Source organism: Alligator mississippiensis, chromosome 8 (genome assembly GCF_030867095.1).
Source record: "Alligator mississippiensis isolate rAllMis1 chromosome 8, rAllMis1, whole genome shotgun sequence".
Lineage (NCBI taxonomy): Eukaryota > Metazoa > Chordata > Crocodylia > Alligatoridae > Alligator > Alligator mississippiensis.
In genome coordinates, this window is record NC_081831.1 from 41,574,813 (window position 1) to 41,602,358 (window position 27,546).

Consider the following 27,546-nt stretch of genomic DNA (forward strand, 5'->3'; position numbering starts at 1 on the left):
TTGTGTGTAAATCAAGATTTCCATAACAAAGGCTGCTGTTCCCAGCACGGTATTTGGGGAAGGTGGGGAAAATGGTGATGTTTTGGGGGAGGCAGAACCATATGGGGGGGAACATGGAAGTTGGTGCAGAGAAGGGAGGCAGTTGGCACAGGGGGATGCAATGGAGACCCCAGTGTGTGGGTCCCAGCCACCTTTGATCACAGCTACAGCCTATTTTAGCCATATCACTTTGATTTCCTGCCTACTCGCCCACCTGCGCAAAGTCTCAAAGGGATGAGGGATAGGGGGACAGGGAAGGGAGCACCAAAAGGCACTCTACTCTGTGCACATCACTACCACGCCCTGGAGGAGAGGGAACAGCTGGCATACTGCTGCCCTGCAAAGCTGCCACCTGAGCAGTGGGAGTTAGCAAAGCCACCTGGTAAAATCTCAGCTCCCAGTCAACTCTCCTACTGACCCCTTCCCCCAGCAGCCTGGGAAAGGAAGTACCATGGCAGAGGGTAGGCTCATCAGATGGCACAGAGCAGGGAAGCAGGGCTTGCAAGAAAAGCCAGAGCAGCTGTCAGAACCTGAACCTTTTGGCTAAACCTGAGCCAGGTCTGGGTGATCCTAGCAGTTCTGCCCTGCTGCAGAAGCCAGGCACTTTGTCCCTTGCTCTAAAAGCTCCCTGAATGTGTTAAAATACAGGCTGCTGCTAAGGAGGGTAAAAGGGCCAAACACTGGTCTGCAGCACCATCTCCTTTATGCCTTGCAAAGACCGAGGGATGTCAGGGATCACCCCATTAATGAAGGAATGACAGGGTGCAGCAAAGCCTGCAGAGCCAATCTTGTGTGTTCCAGTCCCCCATAAGCATAGGAAGTAACTGTGTGGGGGGGGTAGGGGTGCAAGAACTGAGCTGGGTTGGAGCCAGAATGCAATGCACTCCAGCAATCCCCAGTGGACAGAGTAACCCCCAGAGGTTCTATGCAGGTGACACAGGAAAAAGCAGTGCCTCTGCTGCCCCAGGTTGTAACTCAGGCTTATTATCTAAATACGTTACATCAAGACATGGCAGAAGAATAAAAAGTGGGATCCAAGACAAAAGATAGAAGGAGAAGCATTTAAGGGACTTCAAGGGCACCCCTCATAGGCCACAGGGAACAAAAAGAAAAGAGAAAAAAAATGCCACTTGAGAGGGCAACCTGTTACAGGCACCAACAAAGCTGTGCATGGGGATCCTAGGACTGAGGAAGCAGAGGGGCTGCACATTTGGAATGCAGATGACCAGGCAAAACAACGGTCTGGGTGGGAAGACTAGAGCTGAGCAAGGGCTGGGGAAAGGCTTAAGGGAGCAATCCTGATAGCACAAGGGTTGTCCATCCCATCTCGGAGGAAAGGTAGCAAAAGGGCACAGCAACCCCCTTGGCTCGGCAGGGAACTCATGGACCTCCTATGTCTAAAAAGAGGCTTATAAAGGATGGAAGACGGGAATCGCCAATAAGGAGTATTCTGCACCGCTCCGTACCTGTAGGGAGAAAACCAGGAAAGCCAAGGCTGCAACCAAACTCCAACTGGCTGCATGCATCAAGGACACTAAAGTCATTTTTTAGATGCGGGGAAATTGGTAGAAAAGCAAGGGCAATATTGGACCCCTGCTAAACCAAATGGGACAACTGACACCCAGGAAAAAGCCAACCTGCTTAATGGGTACTTTGCGTCAGTTTTTCCACCAGCCTAAAGGGACCATCCTACCTAACATGATGCGGGATGGCTAGGGCGAGGGTGAATTTATACCCAGCATTGGTGTAGACCTTGTAACGGAACACCTTGAGAGGTTGGACACCTTCAAGTCAGCTGGTCCTGACAGCTTGCACCCCAGAGTACTTAACAAGCTGTCAGGCATCATAGCCCAGCCACTGGCAAGGACATTCGAGAACTCATGGCACTTGGGTGAAGAGCCCGAAAATTGGAAGGAGGCCAATGTGGTGCCTATCTTTAAGAAGGGGGGGGGGGGTGGAAAAAGAGTAGGCCCAGGGAACTATAGGTCAGTCAGCTTGACATCCAATCCTGGGAAGATTTTGGATAAAAATTATTAAAGAGACCATTCTAGACAAGTTGGCTGATGGCAACATCCTGAGGGAACAGCCAGTACGGGTAGGTTTTGCCTGACCAACCTCATTTCCTTCTATGACCAGGTGACATATCACCTGTACAAGGGAGAAGAGATTGACATCTTATATCTGGACTTTAAAAAATCCTTTGGGCTGGTGTCCCATGGTCTCCTCATAGAAAAATTGGCCAGCTGCAGCCTCCGCTACATCACAGTCTGATGGCGGGGGAATTGGCTGCGAGATCAAACCCAGAGAGCGGTAGTCAGTGGGCATGAATCAGCATGGTGCTCATTCACCAGTGGTGTCCCCCAAAGCTGTTCTTGGACCTGTACTCTTTTTAACATCTTTATTAATGATATGGACACTGGTGTCAGAAACGGACTGGCCAAGTTTGCCAATGACACCAAAATTTGAGGTAGACGGTCCACACCCAAGGACAGGCTGCTGATCCAGGCTGACCCTGATAGGTTTGGAAAGCGGGAGGATAAAAACGTGATAACATTCAATACGGAAAAATGCAAGGTATTTCACCGGGGGAACCACATCAAACTTATACGCTCATCAGTGTGACGCTCGCTAGCATCACGGCCGAAAGTGACTTGGGGGTCACGATTGATCACAAGATGAATATGAGCCACCAATGTGATGTTGCAACTCGTAAAGCGAACAAAACTCTGGCTTGCATCCATAGATGCTTCTCAAGCAAATCTCAGGATGTCATCCTCCCGCTGTACTCCGCCTTGGTGAGGCTGCAGCTGGAGTACTGCATCCAATTATGGGCTCCACAATTCAAGAAGGTTTTGAAGTAGCTTGAGAGAGTCCAGAGGAGAGCCACATGCATGATCAGAGGGCAAGAGAACAGGTCTTATGAAGAGAGGCTGAGAGCCATGGGACTCATTAGCGTGGAAAAAGACAGGCTCACGGGTGACCTGGTGGCAGCCTACAAGTATATAAAAGGGATGTAGATCAGGACCTGGGGGACTTTCTGTTCACCAGAGTGCCCCAAGGGATGACAAGATCTAACGGTCACAAACTCCTACAAGACCATTTACGCTGGACATAAGGAAAAACTTCTTTACTATCCAAGACCTTCTTTACTGACCAAGACTCCCTCCAGAGGTGGTCTGCACTCTTTCAAGAAATGTTTGGAAGCTTATCTTGCTGGAATCCTTTGACACTATCTGACTTCCTGCCCCTGGAGCAGGAGTCTGGACTCTATGATCTTCCAAGGTCCCTTCCAGTCCTAATGTCTACAAAATCTATGAAGAGATGAATGAGTAGGGCTGGGGGTATAGGGAAGGAGGGGCAGGATAGGAACATAACACAACTGCCCTGGATGCTGGAGTCACCCCAGAGACTGATCAGGTCCATGCACTTCCCTACAGTCCAGCTGTTTTATTTTTGGCTGTGACCCTCCCCCAGGAGCCCTGCATGTCCCTAGAGCACCTGAACTCCCCAGAGCCTGCATGTGGGAACCAACCAGCCCAAGGCATACCAGGCTGCTAGTCAAAAAGATCACCAAGGAGAATGCTCCTGGGTTTAACAGTGCTACTCCAGGCACTACAGAACATATGCAGGAGCTCAAGAGACTGACACCAAGCAGTCCAAGGGGGTGGGGGAGGGAGGAGATCCCAATGGGAGTGGATACCTCAGGGGCTGGGTTACAGTACAGGGCAGGAAGAGTAAGACCTTGTGCTCTGGAAGAACCAGACAGTCCAAGCTCATAGAATAGGAAGCAGAAACCAAGAAAAGTGACCCAATGCAGAGCCAATTTCCATCATCTCCATTACTCCATTCTACTATTGTCATTTCAGGTCAGCAAGGACCACTGCAGCCACTCACTTGGGCTAGGTACAGACATTCAAAAACCCCAAGGCAGAACTGATCTGAGTTATGTGGTTTTCTGGAAGCAGTGCCGTCATAAGTGCTGACTCCATGGGTACTCCAGGGCTCAAGCACCCACCAAAAAAAAAAAAGTTAGTGGGTGCTCAGCACCCATAGACCATGGCTATTTTGATTTTAACATGTTATATCTCTGTGGCTGCTTGCTGGCATTGAAACAAACAAACCCCTGTGCTTTACTAGAAGATGCAGTGCATTACTTCAGCACAGCTCTGCAGCATCTGTAAAGACTGGGCGCTTCATCAAGGGTTTTCGGCACTTTTAGCTAGAGCCGATTCAGTCAGCTAAGAGTGCCAGAAAAAAAACAAACAAACAAGCCACTTAAGCACCTGATCTATACGGAGGTCAGGTGAGCAGGTTGAAGGAGCGGGCTGACTCTTCTGAACATGCACAAGGCTCAGCATTCACTAGCAAAAAATCAAAGTCAGCACCTATAGGTGCAGTTTAGATCAGCAGCAAACAGAATATACATTCGCCTTTTGGGAGAGGGTGCAACACTTAGTCTGGTTTAAACATGGCAGAATCCATATATGGATGCACCAAACTTCTGTTCTGTTACAGGTACAGACCAGTTTCCAGTCACTTACAGGTAAAAGTGTAACATCTGTACTTGGCCCTGGAAAAGACTGTGTGATCTCCTGAGGCTGGGAGCAAAGGGGATCAGGACAGGGGCTCTTACAGAAGGAGTGGTCCAGCCAGCAAACTCCCCCCCCTCCCCCCACCCCCCCAAAAACCCAAAACAAACAAAAACAGCATACAAACCACAGACAGAGGTAAGAAAAGCCTTTGACCACAGCAGAGCTGTTCTGAACTGATGCAGCACAAGACACTCCCTGTGATTGAGGGGGACAAGGAGAATGAGGTGAGACAGTGGGAGGCCCCAACACATTGGACCCATTCACTAGGTTGATGTCGCTCTTTTGGCTCTGGCCTGGAAAACACCTCATACAGCATTGCTAGTCAAACTTCTCTTTGGCTCAGGTGTTCAGTCACTCTGGGTACACAGGCTGGAAAGATGCTGTGGTACTTTACACAAGTCAAGGATGACACTAGCTTTGAAAAAAAATCAGCTTTGCCTTGAATTGGCCCCAAAACATGCTAATTGGATACCAGCAATTAATGAGCTCAGAGCAGCTCATACTCAGCAGAGCTGGAAGCAGCAGGAATACAGTACTCATGGCGAAGCCTGCCTACACCCAATCTGAGTTTAACCCAACTGCTACATGCCTGCCTACAGTCACTGCTTCCTTCTAGCAACTTGTCCCTGCATGAAGTACTCCGAGGTGCTTCTAGTGGCAGAGGTGTACTTGGTAGAAGTGTATGTCTTTTTGTCTCAGACCAGACCAACACAGCTACCAAGTACACCCCTGAAACATGGAAGATACCAAATTTGGAATTTAAACTTCATTGCAAAACAACAAGGAAGTTTTGGGGGGTTTTTGGTTTTTTGGGTTTTTTTACCTCCCTACTTACCACCCAACACCTCCAGGGAAGGAATTCTACCTGATCAACACATCAAAATGCTACTCAACACAGCTCAAAGATACTCTCATGGACCCAGAGGGCTCCCTCTGTGCAAAAATGATTTTTTTTCCTACCTATGGGGACTTTTTACCCTTTTGTACCATCTGTGCTTTTCCCAGAGCCTGACAAAGGGACTTTGATCCCGAAAGCTTGCAGAAAAGGACAAGTTTCTTGCTACTTTCCAGTTGGTCTAATAAAAGGTATCATTTTGGAACCAAGGAGTTCTAATTTTTTGTACATCTAGTGGCAGAATTACTAAAAGGAACTAAAATGCTTCATCCTGTTCAACTGAGTAAGTTCACCCCTGTGTAATATTGGCTGCTGGGAGCAGCCAAGTTTGCAAAAGAGCAAGTAGCAGAGGAATCCCAGGCACGTAGGCTGGATGCAGGAGCTAAACACACCAGAACAGCAGAAGAGGCATGTACCCAATGAGCTGGGATGACATCCACAAGAGTGAGCCCTGCATAAACTACAAGGGCAGCCCAACAGCCAGCAGAACCCAGAGGCAGGGCTATGCAGCATTAGGCCAGCGGGTGTGATAAGTGGTCTCCAAACTATACATTTGTTAGTCCAGGACACTACCCAGGTGGACAGGGGTCTGTAAAAAAACACTTGTTTTTTCTCCCTGAACAATGCAGCCCCACCTGGAGGAAACATACACCTAGTAAACTACATCTAAGCCAAACTCCTACCAGAAAGGCTCCTTTCCAGCTCACCCATCATCAGCCTTCCCCTGTATTCTCTAGGGACACTAAAGTCATTCCCACTCCAGCCCTGCCCATCCTGCTCCTGTCCCCAGGATATTGAGAAGCACTGGTGTGCAGGACTGAAGGCAACAGGTACAATCCGCTTCAGGAGCAAGCTCTAGCAAGCTGAGCAAAGCAGAAGTTGGTGTCTGCGTCACACTGCAACCAGGGCGAGGGAGGCAAAAGCTGGAATCAGTTTCAACGTGAGCCAGGCAAGTGCAGCACAAACTGTCCCAAGGAGGAAGTAAGAAACTTTGCTACATCCTGTACCAGATCCAAAGTAACAAATCCCATCCTCAGCCCTTAGCTTGCACTTACACCCGCTCCCCCCACCATGCTGCCAGATCTAGATTATTTTTCTGCTTTATTTCAAGTTTAAAACAATTTACTAACCCGTAAACAATTCTTCTTCCTGCCCCTTTCTATCAGCAGCTGGTGATATCACTCAGAGATCCTGATCCCTCCCGCTTTTTGGCAAGTCAGACCTCGGTAAAGCCATGGGATTGGCTGCACTATTCAGCTGCCCTTAATTCTCTTAAAGAGACAGAAGGGCTCATTAATGAGATATGGCAGGTGGCTAATTAGCACCTGTCAGTGGCAGTTAGAAATCCACTTCTCCTGTTTCAGGCAGCAGTTCAGTCCTTGTTCTCGCTCTCTCGTTTCATGAGCGTCATGAAGTGCCAGGCCTTAAAACTGTAGGCAGCCTGCTTGCAGCACCTTCTCTAGCACCTTTGCATCTGCAGTTTTAAGTGCTTCACAGACACCAATGGCATAAAGTTCTTGTTGGGAGGCACATGAGAGCCATCACCCTTCTCAAAGCAGTCATTAAGGGATCTATCTGAGATCTCCCTTGCCAAGCCAAGGCAGGAATATGAACCAGTCCTGACCTCAGGTCTGTGCTCTAACCATTGACCTTTCTCCCTCCTGTTAAGGGACAGTCCAGATGACTCTCCTCTCTCATTCATGAGGGCTCTTTTCCATTTTCCCTTTGTCCTCAACAAGGGCTTAGCAGCACCCATCATAGTCCAGGACCCCACACACCAGAGACTGTACAAACACTGAACAAAAAAAGAAGGAGCCTGCACAGAAAGCTGAGAGTATTAGCATGAGAATGGGCTAAGAGAGCATCAAATCCAGCACACCTGTACACAGCTAGAAGAAGCTCCACCTCACAGGTTTGATTTATGCAGGCTTGAGCAGGTAAACAGGGGTACTCAAGAGCACATAGACGTAGCAGGGACTAAGAGCCCCTCTGCTAGCTGCACATGCCACATCTTGAGTCACAACCTGCATTTGATACACTAAGGTGCTTTCTACCTACTAACCCTGAACAGCCCTGAGGTTCCTTCCCCTGGACAGGCGGCTGCAGGCCAGGAGCTCCTGGGAGTGTCTAGATTTACATTCAGGGGACACAAAGCAAGGTATTGGTTATGGGAAGTTCTCGCTGATACAGTCCATTCCCCTCAGGGCAGCATACATACTAGAAAAGTGTCTGTGGGAGACAAAGTTCCTCTCAGAAGAGGAGCTGCGGCTCTTCTACCCCTCTGCAGTGTCACAATGCTAGCTCCAATGAGAGTTGCTATTGGTTTGGGAAGTAGGAGGGTTAGCAGAAATGTTTCTAGGGACCATAGTGATGTGGTTTGAAAATGGGATGCTCTGATTTCTTAATAAATGACTGCTTGCTGAGCACCGATTTCCAATGGCCTCTGACAGGCAGCCAACCTGTGGCATGGGTGCTGCTAGTAGCACTGGCAGCCTATCTGTGGCATGCTGCAGATGGAGGAGGGGCAGGCAACACACTGGCAGATAGGACAAGCAGAACAACACATTGGGTGAGGGAAGGGGATTGGAGTGGCATTCAGGAAGGATGCAGGGCTTAATTTGTGGTGTGCCTGCCACTGCCTTAGAGTGATGAAGCTACAGCACATCTGTAACTAAAATGTCTCCCCCATTTTATTACTGATGGTTTTCCTTTTTTGCCACATACACTAGATCAGTTTCACCACTTTGCATCTAGGCAGTTTCATGATATGTTGCTCTATCTCAGGCGTGTCCTTATTTGGGCTGAGAAACATTTGAGTGCAAACAACCCAGGTGCTAGATCTCAGCTGACTTGTGTCCCTACTTTGCAGAAACATGCTCAGAGCCCTTCAAAGGATACATTTGTTATCAGTGTAAGAAAATAAAGTCAGGGGACTCACTACAGCAACCTGTCACACCCACCTTAGATGCTGCTGCCTAATAAACAGTATGAGTGAAATATTACAGGCAGCTTTAAGAGACTCTGAATCAGCCTGAGGTCCCCCATACAGTCTGGTCTTAGATAACCTTGTTCTAGAAATTTACAGGGGAGATGGAAGTCAGAGGTTACCCTCTTAAGTCACTTACAAGCCCTTTTCAGAAAAAATCTCTGCCCTCATCACCCCTGCCATTCATTTTTACCAACCAGAGATACTGCTTGGAGACCAGAGACAGATGTTTGCTTTTGGCTTTCACTGCAAGCCAAGCACTATTACCCAAGAAATCCAGATTTCCCTTAGCAAACCTGCATCTCCATGTCACATACTGCACCAAATATATCGCTGCACAAGAAACAGTTGCTTCGCCTTTTCATTCCTGCTGCATTTGTCTTGTGCAAATTCCAGGACACTGCAGATCATACAGTTGTCATCTTAAAGAGACAGTCAAGTCAGAAACCGTAACCTTGCAGATCAACTGTCATTATGCTTTAAAAATATACTGCTATCTGTGAGCAAATCTTCATAGCTGGAGAGGAGGGTGGTAGGAAGAGGAGCAAGAAAGCCAAGCCAGGGTTGTACAAGTCAGCAACAAAATCCAAATGTTCAAGTTCTCAGCACTGTCCTTTAACCAAGACATACCTCCCTGGATGTAGAGCCTAGCATTCTAGGATACAACTGACTTTCCAAGAAGGGCTTCCAGGCTACATCTTACCTCCTGATAATGCCAGCTCTGGCTCTGCATGCTGGGTCTTAAGTCCTTAAAGGAAAAGCTACTTTATTAAATTTAAAAAGCTAGTCAATAGAAGGACAAGAGGGGCCCAATTCTGTGTACCCTGAGGCCTGTACCTTGTGATTTTACCATTTACACTAGTGCAAAATAGAAGAATGCTACTGCTGAATCCTTCTTTGGTAGAGCTGCATGCTCCTTTTGCACTGGAAATGGGAGCTTCATAAGGTACCAAGCTGAATCGTGCCCTGTATCCTGAAGGGGCCGAGACCTCCCAGACCCACTTGACCCGATGTATAACTAGCAAGCGCCCTGGGCAGATATAAGGGGGAGATGTCAGTCTTACCTGGCACAGAAACCAAAGCTGCTGCCTGCAATTCTGATACTCCCTCTAAGCCCCCTCCCCCGCTCCCCCCAATAAAAAAGGGCACCCAGAACTAGTGATGACTCTGAAATTCATGCTAAGCTTGGGCCCACTCACAAAAGTTAAAATATAGAATACTGATGCTAACTGCATATTGCAAGAGGATGCAAGTTCATGGCTAGGCCATCTGAGAAGGAATAATAAAGTATCTCTTCTAACTTATCTTGCTATATTCAAGATGATTTCAGGCAGACTCTTAGTTGTCTGGTGTGTAACCATATGAAATGTCTATCCTTGATTAATTAGTATGGTAAATATTTCTGTGACAGGCTAGCTGGTAATGATCAGGCCCAGGGGTTTTGAAAGGGTAAAAGATGATTGGAGGGCTTGGAATTCCCTTTCCTCACCAATCAGGCCCCAGAGACTCACCCTCCATGCCCCCTGATTGGCTCCTTGGGTCACCTGGAAGGGGATAAAAGGGGCAGAGCAGTTAATTCACAGACTAGTGAGGGGCTGTGAGGAAGGTGTTTTGAAGAGCTGGGCCAGCAGCATGGGAGCAGTTGTCCCAGAAGAACCTGAAGGAGTGGGACCTGCAGGCAGCAGATGGACCCTCAGCAATGTGGCATGCAGCCAGCAGGAAAGACTCCCCACTGGGCTCCAGGATCCCCTATGAGAAGCTGCTGCCAGCAGGAGAGGTTCCTGAGCTCCAGCAAGACCAGGAAGTTCAATGTGAGGCAGGGGCTCCTGGAAAATCAAAACCCCTAGCAGCTTAGAGCAGTAGTAGCACTGGTGACTATATGTGGTAGCATTTCTGCCTACCATGTGGGAAATCTGAGTTCAAGTCCTAGCTGGGATGAATTGGGGTGAGCGAAGTGTCAGGGAGACATTCTTGTTGCAGTGGAAAAGGGGTCATGGTGTTTTCCCTCTTTCTCCACTCCAGGTACCCAGGCCCTATATTTCTTGTTACTTGACATTTTGTATTTTGTACCTTTTATACTTCACCAGCCAGTATTGATTGCTCTGCTGTTTGTGTTTTATATTTTGGTTAACCCTGTCTTATACACATTCATCCAGTTGACAAGATTGTAAGTGGCTAACCTTTATTGAATCCTGCCCCCTCGCGGTGTTGTAGTATCCCCTATACCCCCTGGTTTATACGTTATGTTCCCACTACTGTGTTTCTCATTAAAAAGTATATGGTTAAGTCTCCATTGGTGGTCTGGCTCTGCTCTATGGGAGAGAGAGGATCCTTACACCTCCCACAACGCTTGTGTACCTGCTCTGATCCCTTCAATTGGAGAGGGGGTACATCTTGGAGTACTGCCTGGGTTACATTTCTTTTGTGACTAACTCATGTTTATGTTCAGGAAGAGACATTCTCCATATGTGATAGATGTCTCCTCCTGATTTAGTATGTTTTTCCTGGCTGTTGTTAAGAAACTGATTATGTTCCAAACTGGATAACCTCTTCTTACTGGTAACTCACTCAAATTAGAAATTTCTGATAACCAGTAATGAGCAGGTTTTTCCTGTCAATTACTGCTTGGGACTTTCTCAATTTACACAACTAAACAAATGCTTTGAAGATGCTAAACTCGGGGTATAAAAAAAGTGTGCGTGCTTCAAGAGTAAAAAATTTCTCTGACACCACTTGCACCTGACTTACTTGAAAAGTTGAAGAGAAGCAGATCACCTGTTTGGTAAGAAATCATGACTTTATAGCTAATTACTGGATTTGGTTTGGGCTCACTTAACTTGATTTTAAATACTTGTAGTAAATAAAGCCTTTCTGTCGCTCATTGAACGAGGTGTCGTGTCAATCCCTAGGCTAGTCTGGAATCCTAGGCTTTTATTTGCTAACACTAGTGACCTGCTTGCCTACCCCTGGTTAGGCTCCTGCTGGACTCTAACAGGTTTAGTTTGAAGAAGCATCGCATTGAACAATTTTGTCAGGGTTTTTTTTTTTTTTTCCTTTTTTAATAAATTTTTTTTTGCACAGAAATATACCAAGTTTTACAGAATACAAACTGCAGGGCTCACTGCGGTGAAGACTAAAGAGGGTTGATGGAAGAGTTCTCTTCCACCTCCCTCTGGCCCTTCTCACATTCCCATGAAATCCCAAAGGTGGCTACTGCTAACCATGGAAGCCTCTCTCAACCTGCTAAGGCCCAAATGTAGAAAACAGACCCCGAAAGAGGAGAACACAACAAACAACGCAGGCAGCTGAAAACAATGGAGGCTCTGGAACAGAAATCACAGCATTTTCTATCAGCTTGGTTCATGAGTCAACATTTCTGTGGTCAGATGTTTCGCAGCAAAGCAGGGTAGAAAATGGTGCAGTTGGACCATAGGTAACCTCAGGACAGCTAAGTGTATAAGAAAACCCTCATTCTCAACCCAGCTGCATTGTCTTTGCAGGTACCCATAGAGGGGCATTTGTGCTCAACTTTACAGGGACAACAGTGCTGGATGTTTCAATACTACTAGCACTATGAGATTACCTCATCTGGGGTTGGAAATGTTGGCAGTGACAGTGATGTAGTGAAAGGAAAAAAAAAATGCAGGTAGCCCCTGGATAACTAGAGCTCTTTGCAGCAAGGGACTTACTAGTGGAGTTCCTTCAGGAACCAATTGCAAGCATAACCCTGAGAGCAACTGGAGCACTGTCCAGGATGAAACATAACAGGAACACTTGTCAACCCCCTTCATATCCCAGGGAAGATCTTAGAAAAGTTTATTAAGGAGGCCATCCTTAATGGACTGGCCGACGCCAACGTCTTAAGGGATAGCCAGCACGGGTTTGTTGCGGGTAGGTCTTGCTTGACCAATCTCATTTCCTTCTACGACCAGGTGACCTATCACCTGGACAAGGGAGATGAGATAGAAGGCTTTTTTGGAGTCAAGATATATGACATCAATCTGGTGTCCCATGATCGTCTCTTGGAGAAACTGGCCAATTGTCGCCTTGGGTCCCCCACGATCCACTGGCTGGAAAATTGGCTCCGGGGTCGGACCCAGAGGGTAGTAATTGATGGAAGTCACTCATCGTGGTGTCCTGTGACCAGTGGGGTCCCCCAGGGCTCTGTCCTTGGACCCATACTGTTCAACATCTTCATTAATGATGTGGACACTGGAGTCAGAAGCGGACTGGCCAAGTTCGCCGATGACACCAAACTTTGGGGCAAAGCATCCACACCAGAAGACAGGCGGATGATCCAGGCTGACCTGGACAGGCTCAGCAAGTGGGCGGATGAGAATCTGATGGTGTTCAACGCCGATAAATGCAAGGTTCTCCACCTTGGGAAAAAAAACCCGCAGCATCCTTATAGGCTCGGCAGTGCTATGTTGGCCAACACTATGGAAGAAAGAGACTTGGGGGTCATCATTGACCACAAGATGAACATGAGCCTGCAATGCGATGCTGTGGCTAGTAAAGCGACCAAAACGCTGGCTTGCATCCATAGATGCTTCTCAAGCAAATCCTGGGACGTCATTCTCCCCCTGTACTCGGCCTTAGTGAGGCCGCAGCTGGAGTACTGCGTCCAGTTTTGGGCTCCACAATTCAAAAAGGATGTGGAGAAGCTTGAGAGAGTCCAGAGAAGAGCCACGTGCATGATCAGAGGTCAGGGAAGCAGACCCTACGATGACAGGCTGAGAGCCCTGGGGCTCTTTAGCCTGGAAAAGCACAGGCTCAGGGGTGATCTGATGGCCACCTACAAGTTTATCAGGGGTGACCACCAGTATCTAGGGGAACGTTTGTTCACCAGAGCGCCCCAAGGGATGACGAGGACGAATGGTCACAAACTGCTACAAGATCGTTTCAGGCTGGACATAAGGAAGAATTTCTTTACTGTCCGAGCCTCCAAGGTCTGGAACAGCCTGCCACCGGAGGTTGTTCAAGCGCCTTCATTGAACACCTTCAAGATGAAACTGGATGCTTATCTTGCTGGGATCCTATGACCCCAGCTGACGTCCTGCCCTTTGGGCGGGGGGCTGGACTCGATGATCTTCCGAGGTCCCTTCCAGCCCTAACGTCTATGAAATCTATGAAATATCCATCCCACAAGCTCCTGCTGCAAAAGGAAAGAGATGTGCCATGCAATTGATTGGTACTACAGAACCACCACCAAGAAGCTATTCCTTCCTAACAATGTATCACAGAACCAAAGTAAAACCCAAAAAGAAGGAAAAACAGCTGCTCTTCTACATTAGTTGGAAAAAGATGCCATCAAGTCTCACACCTAGCATTTTAGGACAGAATTAGTCTTTTGGACATCCTTAGCAACATTTGGGTTTAATAAAAATAAAAATCTGCCACAGTTCAATTGTGTAAGAGCTGATGCCCTGCTGCCCTGAAACACATTTTAGTCACAGGCCATTTCAGTTCCCAGAATTAGCATACATTGCAGCTTTTATATTCAAGGCTCAGCAAAGACTGGCTTGAGGTTTTTGGACAAGTCGTTTTTGTGCATTCCACTAACTCCTTCCCATCTGCTTTCCATTCTGCCAGGTTCTTGACTTCTTACCATTGTCATTTGTCCTTCTGGTTTCTGAAGGTGGGGAGAGAGTAGGGAAGATTTTGGAGTGAAGGAAAAACCCTCATGGAAACAACAAACCAAACTGGTAGTGAGGGCTGGGACCACAAATTATCACTGCTGGTGTATGACAGCAGAGCTGTGCCCTCTTGAAAGAGCAGGGAATTGGACTCATCATGTTATTTTCAGTTTCTCTAACAACTGCCTGAAACCCATTCTCAGTGCTCCACACCCACTACAAATCCTGCAACTAAACTAGACAAGACATTAAAGGAAAAACCCACATCACTGAATCCAACACTGCTCTTGCAAGCTGCCTGCCCCAACATGTTTCTAAGAGAGCCAGGCCTTAACCAAGTCTGCCTGTGCTCCCAGCTCAGGCACATTCTGAGGTGAGAGTGAAGAGCTGGAGACAAGGGAGCAGCATAGGAGCCTGAAGGTCTAGTTCTGTTGAAAGCTGGGGCTTCCACAGCAACAGCAGATGATCTGAGAGTCCCTTCTTGGTTGAGAATATTAGCCCTAGCATCTAAAATGCACCACAGCCAATATAGAAGTCCCCTCCCAAAAAAAACACTTTGTTGCTCTACACCAGTGAACTTTTACATGTCCAGAGTGAAGCCTCACTGATTTGGCTCTGGGGAGCTTATAAGAACCTTCTACTTGCCCTATGCCAGGCCACACACCTGTCTGCAAGGTTCTTAAAACACTTCACCAGCAATGAATTCAGCCTCACAACCACCCCTGTGAGGTCAAGTTCTTCTAAGTGAGGAAGAGGCAGCACAAGGAGGCTACACTTCAGTGGCAGGCCCAGGAACAAACCCCAGATTTTTGCACTCCAGGTCTCACACCTGAGCCACGATCCCAACCACAGGCTAGTCTCCACAGAGTTGGCATGTTTCATGCCCCTCTTTACAATGATGTCACTGTATCCAAAAGTCATAGGAAAGAGTGCAGTTGGTCACTTAGATGCATATAAAGGAGATGGTGCTGGGAACACCACCTCTTCAACACAGTCACACTGAAGAAAAGAGGTAGCATCTTGTGTCAAATATGCACCATATAGAAAATGCCTCTTCCCCAAGCAGCCAACTCCAGCCTGCAGAGATGTTGAGGGCAAAAGACCCACCACCCTAACTCCCCACACCATATCTTTTGCTTAACCAAAATGATGTAGAGCGATTTTGCTGATGGCAGTGTCATTCAGAGCACTAACAACACTGCCTGTGTCTGTGCACTTCCCGAGTGGCAGGGGCCAAAAGGTTTAAGGTTCCCCCCTCCTCCCACCCTACCCATCCCCTCCAGTTTACTTCACTGCAACATATTCACCCACAACTCCTTCCTCCTCACTCCTGTCCTCTTCCTCCCATTTCAGTTCCAACGTTCCTGCCTCTCCTAAAACTGCTGCTGCCCTTGCCTTAGGTGACAAAAAAAAATGTGGAAACAAGGTCACCAAGCCCAAGACCAACAGTCTTTCAGCCCACCAAGTGCTAGATTCCTTTATGCCTTGGGCTTCGATATAGGCAGCAGCATCAGCACCATCCACATAAATAACCTTAGATTAGACCCATTCTAGGCCCTCCTTCTGTCCCCTCTTCAAAGCTGATTGCAGCAGAGTGGAAGGGCAGAATGAGCAGAACTGAGAAAGCAGGTCTGGGGCAGCGGCAAGTAAAATTTCAAGGGTTCTGGTTCCTAACATGAGTAACTACCCTGTGTCACCTCATGTGCTCTGCAGAAGGGGAGATTTCCTTGTTGCACCCTCCAACCTGGATGTGTGGAGTTTCACACACCACCTTCCTTCAGCTGGTCCAGTCAGCATTGGCAGGAAATGGTGGGACAGGGAGGAAATAAGTGCATGAAGCCAAGAAGCACCCCATTTAACTGCATTCAGTATGTGGTAGAGGTAATGGCAGAGATCATGGGGCACCAAGGAAGAAGTGGGGAGGAAGGGATGCCCCTACTATTCAGAGAAGGGGAAAGAACCTTGCTGATCTGCTTGGACCAGTATTTGGCTTAGGGACAAAAAAGAAAGATCATTCATTGATCCACCTTGGCCACAGACAAATCTAGACATGGATCCTAGCTCCAAGCCCCCATCCCCAACTACTACAGAGGGTGGGATATGGGGATGCTCAACAGGAAACACGTTACAAAGCCAAACTCAGATATCTGCACCAAGGGACCCACTTTACATACGAGTACTGCTTAGATTTACCCCTTTAAATACTATATAGGATCCCTGGTTGCAGCCCCTCCCCTTGACAGATAAGGCAACACCAAACACATGGATGGATGGAAGGGAAGAGACAGAGAAGTACAGTCAGTGCAGCTCACTGGTCTAGGTGACAAAGCTAGAGTGGATCCATTTTATGTTGTACAAAGCTGTGCAGAGGTCAAGCGCTCAACATTCTCTCTCTCTCCCCCCCGCACAGACAAAACCAAAGAGAGGTAAACCTTCCGAAGGCAAAATAAACATCAACACTTAATGAATGAGTAGGGAATAATCCAGGACCATCTCCTCTTCCTTCTACCTGCCTCCAAACCAGATCCCATAACCTTGATGCAGAAAACAAGAGTCTTGTCTAGATCTAGAACCAATGCCAGTGATGGGGCACAAAACAGCTCAACAGGTATTGAAAGAAGGGGTAAAAAAATAGTCCCATCTGTGTGTGATCACTGGTGCCCCAGTCTCTACATGTTGCAGCACTGTGGATGCAGGGGGATCAGCACCTGCATAAGTAAGTGGTGGAGCCAAGGTGAGCTCTGGAGTGGCAGTGAAGTTGTCTGGAATTCGGGGAAGTGATGCAGCTCTCTTGGATGCAATGCACCAACACGACCCCCACACAGAGTCCATGATGATCTGCCACTTGTCTCCTGCTACTATGGCACTCAAGAGGGAATGGAGGGCAGGGCCAGCTTCCCTTCTCATGGGCAGCTGCTCTGTGGAGCCTCCCTCCCTGCTTCTACTGGTACCACTATTGCATAGGGAATATCATCTATGTGGGACAGGCTTTAGTCCCACAAGAGGGTTTAGGGACTCTTCCCCAGCCAGCTGCTCCCAGAACCCTCCCATCCAGGTAATCCTGGGCAGATACCCCTACCACACCTGCCACTGTGCCTCTCTGAGCTGGTTCCTTTCCACATGGAGTCTGGGCTGGCTATGTTTTGCCTGGTGAAGAGAATGTGGGGAAAAGAAAATTGCAGGAGCCTTCTTGTGTTGGTGGCTTCTCTCTGTTGCAACCCCTGCTTTGGGGAGGAGAGGTCTAGCTGGACTCTGTTTCCTCGCCTCCCTCCCATAGGGCCAGTTATTTTTGGTGAACAAGGATGGTAAGGCTATTCTGTGATGGCATCGTCTGGTAAAAGTGAGAGAGCAAGAATTGCACCTGAAGGAGGGTCCACACATGGCAAGTGGGTACCATTATTTGCCCAAGCTAGGGGACACACCGACAATCTCCTCGTACTTGGGCGGAGGGTCATTGTAGGAAACACCAGTTTCCTCACCACTGCTGTTCTCCGGGTGCCCAGTCACCTCCTCATATGAAGGGGGAGGGGTGGCACTGGATAGTCTGGAGAGGACAGACACGGAGTGCTCTGGAGGGTAAAGGGTCCCATCCACCTGGGAGCCACCTCCTGCTCTGCCATCTCCGAGCACCCTGGGGCCTGGCTCCCGCTGGTACTGGGCCTCAGTCTGGCTGTGCGACGTCTCTCGGTAGATCATGACTCTGGGGAGGCTGCGGCCTGCACGGCTGGCCAGGTAGCAGTTCTGGGCATAAGAGGGCCGGTGCCGCGTGGCCTTCTGTAGCTGGCACCTCCAGATGATGAACAAGGCAATAACTATGAGCAGGGCCACTCCCAGGAGGGGTACCACCACGTACATTGCATCAGAGCGCTCCAAGCCCTGGCCAGGGTCCTTGACAGAGTAAACAGAGTTGGCATAGCCCTTCCAGAACTCCAACTACAGAGAGAAAGAAAGAAGTACTAGTCACAAGAGCTCATGTCACAGCAGTGCCCACCCTGCACTCTTCAGCTACAATTGTTCAGCCACCTCCTCCCAGCTCCCTCCCCTGTCCAGTGGGGCCTCAGATGCAGAGCAACCCCTGAGGTAAAGGATTCCAGCCACTTACTTTGCCTGCAGCTAATGGACTGACATAACATCAGCTGGCCAGGGCAGGGGTTGGTGTTGAAACAGTCAAAGCAAGGGAAGCATGCCACTAAAACACGCCAGCACTGCCTTGCCAATGCTAGAACTCAGAGCACAGACCCCAGGACGTGGAGTGGGAAGAAAACATTACACTGCCCTAGAGGGGTGCTTAACAAGAGAAAGTGAGACCTAGATTTGCTACTGACACTTAAGCAATTGGGCAGTAAGTCATCTTGTCGGGGGGGGGGGGGGGGGATGGGACACTTTCCCCCCCCCACAACTCCAGACTGAAGTTACTTTGGCCAAACACATACCGTCTTCTCCTTGTTCTCAAACACCTCCTTGACCTCCTCATAGCTGCAGATCTCCTCAATGCACTCCCGCTCAATGGTGCCTTGGCGAAACTCCTCCAGAAAGCCATTGGCCCGGGGCAAACGTCTGAGAACTGAGTGGGCATTCCTGGCCCCTAGAAACACTGAAACAAACAGAGAGGAACTGAGGGCTTGCACACTCGCACATGCACACACACACCAGCCTCTTTCCCAGCCAAAACCTAAATGTGGGACTTGCTACCACATCTCCGAAAGAGCAATAGCTATAGCACAGCTGACTTTCAATTATCCAACAGAGGCTCAAATAAGGGTAGCCAACCTGTGGTATAAGTGCCTTGGGCAGCATCTGTGTGGCACATGGAAGATTAGGGAAGGATAGGCAACAGTGGCAGATAGAGCAGGAAGTAGAATGCAGAGCAAGAGATTGGGCAGGGAACAGAAAACAGAGCAACAGATCACTCAGAAGCACATCAGAGTGACACTCGAGGATGGTAGAGAGCTAATTTGTGGCACGTCTGTCAAACAATTTGTTCTCCCCAACCTCTCTTTGGACTAGAACATGCTCCCCTCCACACATCCTGCCACCAGCTCAGCTAAGCAGCCAGTGACAGAGCCCATCCCTTCATGCTGGCTAGGATGTGATGCTCTATCTTACCCTACCCAAGAGAAAAGCAGGACCTGGACCTACTTTCAAGGAGTCCCAGCTGCCTAGGACTAGTCTGGATAGTGTCAATATAAAGCACTTGATGGAAGACATGAACTGGGCTGAGGTAAGCCTCTCACCATGTAGGACAGTGGCCTGAGAGATTTTGAAATGGGATAGTCATAGCACTACCCCATTCACCCAGTACTGTTATGTAAAGAAGCTAAAGGCACCATATCAGAACAGAGCTTTGGCCCTCCAGGGTTCACATCCCCACTCTGCAGCACTGAATACTTTAGGGAAAAAGGCAAACATTCCTGCTCACCTAACTGCAGGACTAGGCTGGAGGGAACCTCCCAACACATGGCAGCAACTAAATAGCCCTATTTTATACCCTCTTGTCCAGAGGGAATGTTGCCAGTGTTACACTCCAAGGATTTCATTGTGCTGCTACCTGTGGACAATATGCTACATCACCCATCTGTACTCCTCTTTAACCACAGAGGAACTTTACATGACACCCAATCCAGGCCAATGCCATCCCACCATACAGCCTGCCCCAGTCTTTTAGAACATGTGCACTTAATTCAAAGGACCAGATTAAACAAAGCACTGGTAGTGGCAAGAGACCAGAGCCCCACAAGCACTGCTCTGGCACAGATCTGCTTGTGACCATAACATGAGGCAGCAGCTCTGCTGCATGGGGAAGAACCCTGCATGGAGGAAGAAAGCTGCCAGCTTGGAGAGCCTGACCCCTGGAACAACAGGCAGAAGACCTATGTCACTGGGACTGCCCACAAGCACCAAGGTTCCTGAGGCACCAAGCATCAGACTGGAATGAACAAGCAGGCAAGTTACCCCACCTAAGGCACCTGTGCGTGAGGGAAGGTTTCACAGCAGTCATGACCTGAACACATACTGCAACTGTGTGATCAGAGAGTCAGGCAGTGACTGAACCACTGACAATATCCCCTTGAAAAGGATGCTAATTTAAGTATTTTCAATGCAGCATGTTCATACTAGCCATGTTCCTTCAGCCCCTTATGCCATGTTAACAATCCCACAGGCTCCTTGAAGGAATGGCTTGTAGGAAATTCTAAAAGGCCTCCTCAAAGTCCAGAGGGGCTGTGGGAGAAAAGGCCAAACTCCCAAAGTTCCCTGGGAAATTAAACCAATTCCCATTTATTTGTGCAGAGAGGTCCAGATAAATGCTCAGCTGATGGAAAACAAAGGGTCCCACTAGAGCACTGCAGAGCTGCCACAGGACACTAGAGGGCACTCTGGCAACACCTGCAGACAGCCAGAAACCAAAGCAAGCAGCTTGCTGCCCAGGCCTGACCTGTGTAGTGCCTGAAGGTAACCTGCTGGAGGTAACACTATTTACTGTATGGTTATGGAGGGGCAGGAGGAGACAAGCTAGTCAGGACAAGAGATAGACAGCAGCAAGTGAGAAAATATTTTTTGATATTATCAGTAGAGGACCAGGCAGACACTGCAGCTCCTCTTCCATCAAAAAAAAGCAGCAACTATCCCATGGAAGCTATGTAGCTAGAACAATGACTGTCTGTTGGGTCCCAGTTTGAGATGGCAGAGCCCAGAGGAATCTCACCACAGTGCTTGTAATAACATAGCACTACACATAGCACAGCAGGGCAGCCAACATACCAGAGATCAGTCAAATTAACTAGGTTTACTGAGAAGTAAATGGGTTCCGTGGGTTTGATGGACAGGACCAATCCCAGGCCCTGGCCCAGCAAGCCAGGAATAAAGCCATGAGTAAGAAGGGGCCATGCACATAGGAAGATAATTCAAGTGTACCCAGAGTGGTCAAACACTCCAGACTCTGTAAAACAAGCAACAGGAATGCTGTTTGTGACCCCTGCCTTGGCTCCTCAAACCATTCCTAAGTTATACAAAGCCAGACATGTTGCTTCACCTGTATCCAGAAGGCACTAAACACTGGCATCAGAGTGAGGCAAAGGTGGCATTCGCCAGGGCGATGCTACAGAACAGTATTTTGAACACCTGCCCACCACAATTTGCCTAACATTCAGAGCAGGGAGAAGGCAGCAACCTTGGCACAGCAAGGCACAATGGCTGCCTAAGGGGGAGGGGGAAGAAGTCACATCTTGTGCAAATTCAAGCACTCTGTGCTCACATACAGTCCTAGTTAAGGTTAGGCCTAACACTTAGGTAACTGCTACTCCCTTGTTAATTAGGGGCCATACTTACTGCTGTGCTAGTGTCCGATTTCTCCTTCCACTCAATGACTTTCATTTATCCTGCCCTCAGTGCGTACAGCAAGGGATCCTACATAGTACACTAGAGGTCCTGATGCACCTGTATTCATAAGCAATTACTACTCTGATGTGCTGCCATATTTAGTGGTGGGATCAATTTTTACATGGTTTATGAACTGATTTCTCCCCTCTCCTCCCCTGCCAAGATTTAGTATGGATTGGTTAGGGTGAAGGGGTTTGTGGAGGCCAGAACTGCTGCTGCATGGACAAAGAACAGCACAAATGCTGCAAACTAGGGAGTTTTCTCCAGAAGCTACTTTATTCTGCAATTTCAATCATGCAGTCCAGCTGTGACAGCACAGCAGAACATATTTACAAAACCAAGGGCAAGAGGTTATGGGGTGAACGTGCATCTCTCTGCGATCCCCATTCTCCTTCATTTTCTTCAGTCTGCAAAGGACTGATGGGGGAGCAGGAGAGAAGAAAACTGCCCCAAGGGTGGCACTGTCCAAACCCGCAACACAGCACGGAGCAGGCAGTGCAGGGATGGGCTGCTGGGTCAGTCTTTCTTGAGCCCTTGTATATTCAATGGAGGTTACATGAAGGAACTGCTGGTCTGTACAACTTGTTTCCTCTTTTGCTGAGAGGAGACTGGCCTTGCCCTGCCCCATCTTTCAGAAGTAAACCTTGCGCTCTCCTCCATACATTGGGATGATCACTCCAACCTCCTTCAAATCTTCCTCTGCAGGTCCTGAAATGTCATGGACATTCTTTGCTTTCCCCAAGTTTGTCCACCACTGAGGATCCTGGTCACTCAATTCTGTCCCTGCTCTGGGATGTCTCTAATGCAATAGAGTCCACTATAATGCAAAAGAAATAGGCAGGTCAATAAAAAAAAGTAACAGCTCAATCATCCTTTGGAACAGCAGGACCTGTGACAAAAACCCAGTACTAATTCTACCCCATTGTTAGTAAAACAATGCCTCTTCCTCCTTGCATTAGATCAGAGACATTGCAAAGTTACAACGATAGGGATGGAGTTCCTAACTCACTGCTTCCCTTCTTGGATTTTAGGGCAAGGAAAGGACAGGGAACTCCTGGGAATTAGAATAATGTGACTAACCAAGACTGTTCATTGCAAGCAAAATGCCCTGAAGTGATGTGAGTGTTGAGGATGCAAGTGAGGGCGTGCAAAGCAGTGCTTGGGGGAGGAAAGGTGGGAGAGCCTGCCCTGAATGGTGCCAGGAAGACCGAATGAATGAAAGAAAGGGCCATATGCACTTCTGCAGGTCCAAAACTGGATCATGGAGGAGACGTACAAAGGCACAGAGATATCACACACTTCTACCAACTTCCCTCAGGAGCACACAGGGCACCTATACACGTGAGAGCTCTGCTCTGACACCTGCTAATTAGCACGTCAGAGCAAACTCAATTGGGCCTGCAGAGAGTCTGCTGAAGCATGTTAATTAGCATGCTCCAGCAGCCTCTGAATCACATCTTTTCAGTATCCCCACATTTCAAAATGGCTCATTTGATGAGCTTTAGTTAAATCACCAACCACTATTTTGAAGTGTGGAATACTAAATATATGTGACGCTGAAGGCGCTTTAATTACAGCGGCTCTGAAAGCCGACACCTAGACATGGAGTAGCAGCCAGAAAGGCACTGTGCTGGCCAGGGCTACCAAGGAGATGGCCAGAGTTGAAGGATTATTGGGAAGGGGCTTGGCAGGTTAGAGAGATGTGAGCACTTCCACTGTCATGGAAGACTCCCTCTGCCTTTGAAAACAGTCAATGGCAGCAAGCATGTTACCTCAGACCCTCTCCCTGACCATGTGAGGCTAGCCTGCCCATTGGTACAGCAGGCATTATAACAGAGAATTGCGTACCTGGCATGGAGGACCCTTCATCCCATGACTCCTCCTCCAGCTATTCAACCAGCATCACCTCTGTCATGTCTGGATCCCTGGAGTCCCCAAAGAGACCTTGCAATCCCAGCAAGCGCTCTCTCTGCCATTGCCCAGACTGGCTTTGTGGTGTCCTGGTTTAGAATCATTGCTGTCCTCCACAGCTCTCATAACAGCACTGCATGCAGCCTCTGTGCTACCCAACAGCACATCAGGCTGCATGGAAAAGTGAGTATGGAGTGTTCGGGTCCAGCTCTTTAGATATTGAGTCCACTTTCCATCCTATGCCTGAAGCATGGCCCCAGCTTTATCTGCATCAAAACTACAGTCCCTCCACATGCTCATGGCTCAGCCCTCTGCTCCAAGAACTTACCCTCTCAGCTATAGAGCTCACCGATATAAAACTGCTGGACCAGCCCCTCAGGCCTGGTTCTAGTATGCGCTCTTCCAAGGCACACTAGCAGATGAAGCAAAACAAAGCTCAACTGGTGCTGGAGTTTACTGCAATAAACACCACGTACACATCAATGCCAGTACCTGTGCTCCACTACTTATGCAGGCAATGGACTTATTATGACCTCTGTACCAGGCAGTGCATAGCAAAGCGGACTACTGGGGCCACCTACACAGTGACCAGTGCACACAAGAAGGGGAGAACAGGACTCAGCACAATCAAAGCAACTATGCCAGCAAACCCCTGCCCACAGTGGCTGGGAACAGAACTCTAAAGTGAACAGGTCTCATCCAAAGAGAAGTGTGACAGCAAATGCATTACGGCACGGGGAGGAAGAGGGGGTTGACGGCCAGTTTCTTCAGCACACCTTGAACAACTCCTCTACAGTAGAGGAACCTCCAGATTCTTCTGGCCAGGAAATACTACAGAGAAATGCAGAAAGACTTACAAAGGCCATACTTCTACCATCTTCTGCAAGAGCCATAATGTTGCCACATCTGCTAGGCATAAGGGAAAATGCCCTCACCTCAAGGAGGTGACTGACAGCCCTTTGCCTCCCCTCCAAGTACAGAAGATGATGTGTCCCCCACTTCTCTCAAGAAGGGGCTGCAAGCCCACCCCACCCATCGTTTCAGAGACCCATCCTGGGAAATACTTACTTGCCATGCTGCCTCCCTCAGACACTCAGGGCAGTCACCTACCTGTTGGGAAGAAAACAGGAGAGTCAGGAATTGCACAAAGCCTCAGCCTGGCAGCCCCTTGATTCCACCAAATTGGAAGGAAAACTAGCACTTTCTGGGGCCCAGGCTGGGGAAGCCTGCTACAGATCTTAGCTACATGCTCTCCCTCCCTGAGAAACTCTGATTTATTCAACATCTCCTCCAGGCTCCTTTAGTACCTGCAATGCTAAGCAGCCTGGCAGCTGGCCCTGGAGCCTTTGCCAGAACATCCAACCTGCTTTCAGCCCTCCCAGCCTGCACTTCCATTCAGCCTCTGCTCCCTGCATCACAGCTCCCCACTCTGAGGTGTGACCCCAGAACACCCTAAACAACAGACCCTAAAGTCGACAGAAATTCCCATGTTCAGCTCTCTGGGAACAACATGCACCACTTCAGTAAGGAATGAGGAAAAGCACATCCTCATGGCTTGTTACTCATCAGTTGTGCAGAAGATAAAGCACACATCCCAGTCCCCACCTTTTACCTGATAGCCTCTTATCATCTAGCCTTAGCAGGGAGCAGGAAAGAAACATACAAGCTCACAAAGAGTGTTTTTCAAGTTGTGTCTAACACCTAGCTCCATCCTGTGGTCAGGCAGGGAGAGCTCCTCCTTGCCAGGGAAAGCTCTGCCTACTAGTTTGAGAGCGCAGAGCCCAGTCCTGCGACCTGCTAAACAGCCTCAGCTCTCAAACCTGAGAGAGATCAAGGTCACTCAAACAGTTCACAGGATCAGCCCTGTAAAATACCAACCCTGGCTGCCTGGAAGCATGCAGAACCCAAAGCCAGCCAACATTCTGAAATCAAGTAAGATCACCTCACCAGATGAGAGGTCTGATCACAGTTAGCCTACAAAGCTTGCAGTCACCAAGCTACTGGGCTTGAAAAATGGCCCTGAAACTTACTAACTTTAGGATTAACACCCAGGCAGATGACAAGGGAACACTCCTACACAAGCCCTGCCTGGTCCGATAGCTTCCAGGGGTAGGGACCACCTGTTTGTTCTGCGTTTATATAGCAACTTCCAGAAGTGCACACTGGCCCACAAGTTGAGCTCCTAAGCACAAATACTAGAAACAAATATCTTAAAAATCCAGGAATCTCATCCTTCCAGCAGCAGAAAGCAGCTGTTTCTAATCTCAGAGGAACATGAAGACTGATCCTCACAAGCCACCTTTCTGCTTACCCCTACTGCGCCTACCACTTAACACCACAACTCCATTCTTTCAACATGGCAGTCCCTGTACCAAGAATGGTTAGAAAAAACGGAATAAGCCTGCAGCTGATCCAAGTAAAGCTTTCCAAGGCATGGAGCAATGGCTCTCGCAGTCTGCAAAAAGACTGACTGCAGAACTCAGGCTGGAACTGAGCTGAGAAGTAGGACAGCAAGATAATAAGTGAAAGAACTGCCTGCTCATATGCCACCACAGTTGAGTGCAGGTGCTTTTAGGGCTGGAAAAAAAATTTTTGTCCCTCTCCTTCTAAACCTCTGGACGAGCAACCCAGGAAAGAAGCTGTCAATCCCTACGACATGAAGGGGCAAACCCCTGGGATCCTGAAGCATCCTCCAGGATCTTCCCTGAAAAACAAGATGGTTGCTGATGTCAGCCCTGAGCAGAAACAGCCCTGGCTACTATTTCCTTAGTCTTCTTTTCATTAAGAAAAAAAAAAATCCATGTGATGAGGGAAGGGTGGGTGCAAGGAGAGGGCTGCCCACATATCCCTGTCCTCTCCTGCACTTTCAAGTGACACGAAGCTTTATACTGGTGTCCCCTCGGGAGCCCACCCTGCCAATGTTCAGACAACGCGGGGGGGGTGCATGCCACTGTTCCAGCCTGACCCTAGCGAGGGACCCGGCTGGGGCCGCTCGCGGGCAACCCACGCTGGAGCAGCCAGGGGCTGGCAGCAGGCAGCCGCGCTCCCACGGGAGACCCTCGCCCACCCACCCGCGCACGCGGCTGCGGGGCCCTTCAGTGTGCGACGCCGCCCCGGGGCCCCTGCAGCCCCTTTCCGTGGCCGGCGCCTCCTTTCCACGCCTGGCGGCGGGTGCAGCTCCCCCACGCGGAGGATCTTCCTGGCCGGGGGCGGACAGGCGCGGTCCCCGCCCCCGCGTGCTTCCCTCCGCTATAAATACCGCGGCCACAGCAGGTTGCTATGGCGACAGCGAGGGGGCGGCAGGGATGCGCCGCGGGGCCGCTGTTGCCGCTGCCCGCCCCTGCGCTGGGGCCACGCGGCGGCCCCGGAGCTCCCGTGGGGGGTGGGGGGAGGAGAAGCGGAGGCTGCTGACGCGCGGGGGAGGGGCCCCGAGACCGGGGAGAGGGCGGGGGAATGCCTGCCCCTGCCCGGCTCCTGCCCCCGCCCCGAGTACCTCATGCCCCGCGGCGCGTCCAACCGGCAACTCCCCCCAGAACCTCAGCCGTCGCCACCCGCTGAGAGAAGGGGCGAAGCCGCGCCGCCCGCCTTGACCAACCCCAAAACAAGACGGTGGCAACGAACCAATCAGACGGTCGCTAAAGCGGTGGCTCTCCTTCCCATCTGCCCAATCGCGGGGCGCGGAAGGCGGGCGCCGCCTTCTGTTGTAACCATTCGTGAGCTGGGAAGGCGGGGCCTTGGCCCTGCAGTCTCCAATCAAAGATGCTCTTGCCGGGCAGTTTGAGAGCGGGGTGGGGGGAGCTGCAGCCCCTGGGGTCGGGCGCGTCAGTGGCGCCCGAGCCCAGGGCGTCGCGCGGGGCAGTGTGTCCTCGCGCGCTCCGAGGCAGGCTGCAGCGCGGGGCGCCCGCCGCGGGGAGCTGGGGGCCCCGCCTGGGCCGCGCTGTGCGGGGTGTGGGCGGGTCTCCTCTGCCGCTGCCCGGGCGGGCAGGTAGGTGCGCTCTGGACGCCGTCTTCGCCCAGGCAGCCACTCTCCTGCCAGGCGCTTGGCGCGGCCCCTTGCGCTCGGGTCCTGCACTCATGGGGCCAGCCCCAAACATGCTGCCTGGCCAGGAG

General features: G+C 49.6%; 2 protein-coding genes across 19 annotated transcripts in view; both read right to left on the reverse strand.

Moving 5' to 3' along the window:
- The window catches only part of CNGA2 (cyclic nucleotide gated channel subunit alpha 2), a 77,061-nt gene extending 58,980 nt beyond the window's left edge, over positions 1-18,081 (reverse strand). For 11 of the 14 annotated variants that reach the window (XM_059732704.1, XM_059732695.1, XM_019487960.2 and 8 more), the window contains exon 1: positions 6,657-16,375. The gene's annotated coding sequence lies outside the window, so the exon portion shown is untranslated. Of the gene's footprint in view, positions 1-4,755; positions 4,827-6,656; positions 16,376-18,001 lie in introns of those variants that run through there. The other 3 variants (XM_059732700.1, XM_059732691.1, XM_059732696.1) reach the window with 2 other exon arrangements.
- On the reverse strand, positions 16,466-27,076 carry PRRG3 (proline rich and Gla domain 3). 5 transcript variants are annotated; one of them, XM_059732707.1, is made up of 4 exons: positions 27,058-27,076; positions 24,505-24,546; positions 18,582-18,742; positions 16,466-18,081 (listed from the first exon to the last, which is right to left on the reverse strand). In XM_059732707.1, the coding sequence occupies exons 2-4, from the start codon at positions 24,509-24,511 to the stop codon at positions 17,545-17,547; spliced, it is 705 nt and encodes a 234-aa protein (XP_059588690.1). In that variant the 5' UTR covers positions 24,512-24,546; positions 27,058-27,076; the 3' UTR covers positions 16,466-17,544. The 5 variants fall into 5 exon arrangements, 4 of the variants coding, with proteins under 4 accessions (XP_059588690.1, XP_006275554.1, XP_019343515.1 ...); XM_006275492.4 differs by lacking the exon at positions 27,058-27,076 and adding an exon at positions 26,930-27,021; XM_019487970.2 differs by lacking the exon at positions 27,058-27,076 and adding an exon at positions 26,696-26,813.
- Between the last annotated feature and the right edge of the window lie 470 nt (positions 27,077-27,546).